The sequence below is a fragment of the Vigna radiata genome, chromosome 10 (genome assembly GCF_000741045.1).
Source record: "Vigna radiata var. radiata cultivar VC1973A chromosome 10, Vradiata_ver6, whole genome shotgun sequence".
Classification (NCBI taxonomy): domain Eukaryota; kingdom Viridiplantae; phylum Streptophyta; class Magnoliopsida; order Fabales; family Fabaceae; genus Vigna; species Vigna radiata.
In genome coordinates this window covers 17801351-17806007 of record NC_028360.1, presented here as the reverse complement: position 1 = coordinate 17806007, position 4657 = coordinate 17801351, and the positions used below count along the sequence as shown (strand labels likewise).

At 28.0% G+C, this 4657-nt stretch overlaps 1 protein-coding gene across 2 annotated transcripts; it reads right to left on the bottom strand.

Annotated features, from left to right (window-relative positions):
• Positions 1 to 2774: 2774 nt before the first annotated feature.
• On the bottom strand, positions 2775 to 4619 carry LOC106775556 (cyclic dof factor 4). 2 transcript variants are annotated; one of them, XM_014662700.2, is made up of 2 exons: positions 3968 to 4612; positions 2775 to 3267 (listed from the first exon to the last, which is right to left on the bottom strand). In XM_014662700.2, the coding sequence occupies exons 1-2, from the start codon at positions 4410 to 4412 to the stop codon at positions 3248 to 3250; spliced, it is 465 nt and encodes a 154-aa protein (XP_014518186.1). In that variant the 5' UTR covers positions 4413 to 4612; the 3' UTR covers positions 2775 to 3247. The 2 variants fall into 2 exon arrangements, with proteins under 2 accessions (XP_014518186.1, XP_022642949.1); XM_022787228.1 differs by lacking the exon at positions 2775 to 3267 and adding an exon at positions 3578 to 3645 and having other exon boundaries at positions 3968 to 4619.
• Positions 4620 to 4657: the final 38 nt, after the last annotated feature.

Here is a 4657-nt window from a genome sequence, read left to right as displayed (position 1 = left end):
TTATTATCATAATTATAAAAATGAATATAAATAATTTTTATTAATTTTATAAATAATTTTATGTTAAAAATAATTTTTTAGTTTATCAAAATAGTAAGTTTTAGAAATAATTNAATAATTAATAATGTTTAATTTACAAAATATTACCAACAGAAATTAATAAGATAATAATTTTAATTAAAATATATATTTAATTAAAATATATATTTAATAAACGTTTAAGCTAATTTTAGTTTATGGAAAACAATTATTTTTACTTTTCTATTTTTCAAACATAATTATTTAAAAAAAACATTGCGTTAGTATTTAAAACGTACACCAACTGTTTCAAAACTAACAAATGTTATTTTATGAAAAAATAATGTTTTGACAAAATTTATATATATAATTAATTGACAACTTGTTTATAATAATATAATAATAATAATATTATAACAATAAAATTCAAACGTTAGAAAAAAATATTTATTATTATAATAATAAGATTTATTATCATAGAGAGAGTAAAATTACAATAAATTATGTATATATAAATTATATTATTTATAAAATTTAATTAAAGTTTTAGAGTGGGGTTAAAATTTAATTAAGTTTTAAAGTGGGGCTAAACCTACTTTAACTCTGACCCTAACCTACTTGAGAGGAGATTTTAGGAGTTGGGGCTTTTTTGTGACTCCCTACTTGAGGGGCTTCTTAAAATAAAACTTTTTCAACAGTGAGTTAGGGTGACCCTGAGACCATGAGTTAGTTTTACACCTCTATATGTAAAAGGGAACACAAAATTGGATCCTTAGGAAACAAGTTGTTTCTCGTGATGGATGAGTTTATGTGTGTTTTTGTATCCTACAAATATTAATTGAAAAGTTATGAATAGTTACCGAATTGTTTACCTTGTATAGGTATGTGGACCTAACTGGTTGGATATTTGTGATGTAATTTCCATTATATACGAGTTAAATATATGTAATTTCTCGTACTTTTCTTTAACATATTTATCCATTATAAAAACAAAAAGAAATGACAATACATGAAAAAAATTATATAAAACAATCCATTCTCTCACTTCTTACAACTTCTTTTTCTCTTTCATATCTTAAATCTATTTTTACTATCTATCTATCTATCTATCTATCTATCTATATCTATATATATATATATATATATATATATATATATATATATATATATATATATATATATATATATGCATCTCAACAAAAATCTAACACGATAGATATTTACTTTTTAAACTCAAACTCCATTCTAACACAGGATTCAATATTAAATTCTTCAAAATATTTATAGAATTCTTCAGCATAACTTAACTTCTTTCATAGAATTTGTTGTATTAATATACATGACTTTTTTAAAAAAAATTGTTACCCACTTGCGATTTCTAGATCTAGAAATATAGGAAGTGGGAAATTAGAGGCAACTCCTAACTCTAGAGGGAAAGAAAAAAAAAATCTCTTGGAAAAATTAGAATATATATTTATTCATGTTTCAAAATTTATAATTTTTTCCTTTATACTTTTGCTTTTAAAATTTATATATATAGAGAGAGAAAGGGGGTGATATATGCACCATCTTATTTACTTTATGACCTTTTATGGTCTACTTTTTTTTATTAACGAGGGAGGAGAGAAAATTGAATATACTTACTTTAATTAATCCGATTTATTAGTTTAGAGTTAAAGAAAAGACTTATATTAAAATTATGTAATTTTTTCAACTCTTAGTAATTTTAAAAATTAAAATAATTTTGTTTTATCATTTTCAGAAACTAAATTTACGGATTTTTATAACTTTCATTAACTAACCTTTAATGTATTATTCTAAATTTCTCCCTTGAAATTTTAAAATTTAGTTAAATGACAGCGAGTGTAACCATTTTTTATTTATTTATTTATGGATTTTTGTGAGAAAATGATTGTCTATAGTCAAAAATTACAGATTAGTGCATCCAAACCGAAGTTTAAGGAATATTAAAATTACCTATTGATCATGTGCCGTGAGCAGAATCAAATCTAAATTTTTTTCAAAGGACATTTCATTTACTTTCACAATGATTTAATAATTTTAAGCTTTGTTATTCATCCACTGACTAACAGCACATATATGATATGACAAGTGGCAAAAGAAAATAAAATGATATAAAAATGTCTAATAGTATATTAATTATTCAAACGGTTTATCTTATATGAATAATATGTTTTGTCGTCATGGATGAAGGAATGTGATTACAGAAAGATTATTATCTTAAGAAAAATATATATAAAATGACGGTTTTAATTTTATAAACTCATGCACCTAATCAGATAAAGCATTAATAATTAAGCAAATACTATATAAAATAAGTGTATGCTTTTTGAATAAGTAACGAAGAGCAAAGCAAGACGAAAACACTAAGCTAAACGCAACCTATAATTAATCTCTAAGAAGTCGATGGTTAAACATATAGCTTGATTATACAAATGTACTTTATTGGTTGCTGATGTTCATTCAAAGAAAAGAAAAGGACAAATTCAACCTCAACCACAACATAATTATAACAGTTTTCTAATATACATGATTAGCACAAGCTGTCAATTAATCATAAAAAATTATTGTTTAATATTTCAAAAATCATGAAAAAGGAAAGATGAAATGCCCTTTTCAATACGATAATTCTTTAAAAAAAAAATTCCACTTATAACGTCATAGTTATAAAGCATAAGATTGGAATCTTCGTTTTGTTCTGCGAAATTGGAAATTGTTTCTTCAAAATTTTATTGATTTGGTAAGGTTTATCGGCCGGCCTCTAGAAAAACTAGACTCAAGAGAAAAGGATGAATAAATTAAAAAGCTGAAACGACAAATTGCACTAAAATATGTATAATACTTTTCTTGATGTAAACTTTTTGAATCCTATCTCTTTGTCCAGTGAGCAATATTTGAAGAATATTATGTGAATATAAACATGAATTTGGTGTCAAAGATAGTGTGAAACCCACTTAGCCAATTATGTGAAGTACATTGATGGCTTAAAAGATAAAAGCTTGGTATATATGGACAATGGAGTTTAGCATAGAGGAAAAAACTAATGTGAATGTGTCACGTAGCTTAGCATCATCCATTGATTTAATGTCACCGAATATTTTTGAGGTGTTCACATCTTCACCACACGCTTTTCTCTCTAGTTTTTGAATTCTTCTTCTTGTTCCTACTTAAGTCCACCATGTTCTCTGCTTTCAATTCGTAGATCATTTTATTCACCTTCATGCTCACCTGCACAAACAAACACTTCCTTTACAATTTATCATCAAAGTGAATTTTAATTTTAATTTATTTCTATAAAATTGATTTGTAAAATAAAATATACATTTATTTATATATTATAAATTGATTTTGTGGATGTAGACTTTTCATACAATATTTTCGACCATTCACAACACTTTTTAAAGGACAAAAAAAAACTTATAATTAGTCACATTCATAATATGTGAATAGGGCAAACCAATAAAGGTTCACTAATTTTATACTATTTGAACTGGATAGTGATGTACATATGCCAGAAGATGAAAGAAAAATTGAAAAAAAAAAAAAATCGATGTCATTGGTTATACCTATTGGATCTCTGAATATAATTACTTCTCCAAATTTTATCTATATGAGATAAAAGAAAAAAAAAATGTTATTATTCATATCCAACAGCTTATTTCACTCTTATGAAATAAATAAATAAAAATTCTTCTTAATCTTGTAACTTTTACCAAATATGGTGAACGCGTGTGTGTATTTAATTTCCAACTGTGTATGTTTAATTATTTTTAACATGGAAAATATGATGAATTTTAGAGTGAAAAAACAAATTTACATATTTTCTAAATTCATGTACAGGAATGCATAAGAATCTTCCGCCGCTTGGCCGCCGCCGGAGAAAAAGTACAGATAAGATAAGAAGAGCGTGAGACGGATAACCACCCACCTGATGGAGTCCTCCGCCGCTTGGGCGCCGGGAAAATTGGGCGGAAATCAGCGTGAACCTCTTCCGAAAGCAACCTATTTCCCATCTCAAACTTGTTCTCATCTTCGGAACTTTCATAGACAGCCCCATCGGGGAACTCAGCGGCAGCATGAGACGGCGGCTTGCCCTTCCGACGGCCGGCTCCGACAGCGACGTTTCGGAGGGCGCCACCAGCAGTCCAATACCTCTGGCAGCTCTTACAAAAATGCCTTGGCTGATTAACGTTGTAGTTATTGAAGTAGCAGAATTTAGTTTCCATGCTCTTGCATCTAGGACACGGTATTATCTTCTCTGTTCTCTTCTCCTCCCTCTTGTATTCCCTTCCTTTTTCTCCCTTCTTGACCTCCTCAGTGTTGAGTCTAATCATTGCGCCAAACAGCTTAATCCCTTGAGATTCCTCAGCCATTTGTAACAGAGAGAGAGAAAGAGATAGAGTTTTTCTTTCTTAACTGAGAAGGTTTTTGTTGTCGCTGAGGGAAGAATTATTATGTAAGTGCTTAGGGTGATATATAAAGCGAAAAGTGTTTGTTAGTTAGTACAATGATAAAAGCAGGGCATGAAATCCACGTGGTACGCGCCAAAAACTAAACTTAGGTGGGGTGTAAAGTTCTTTGTCAGAAGAACAACTAAATGCAGCAGAAAGCTTAGCAC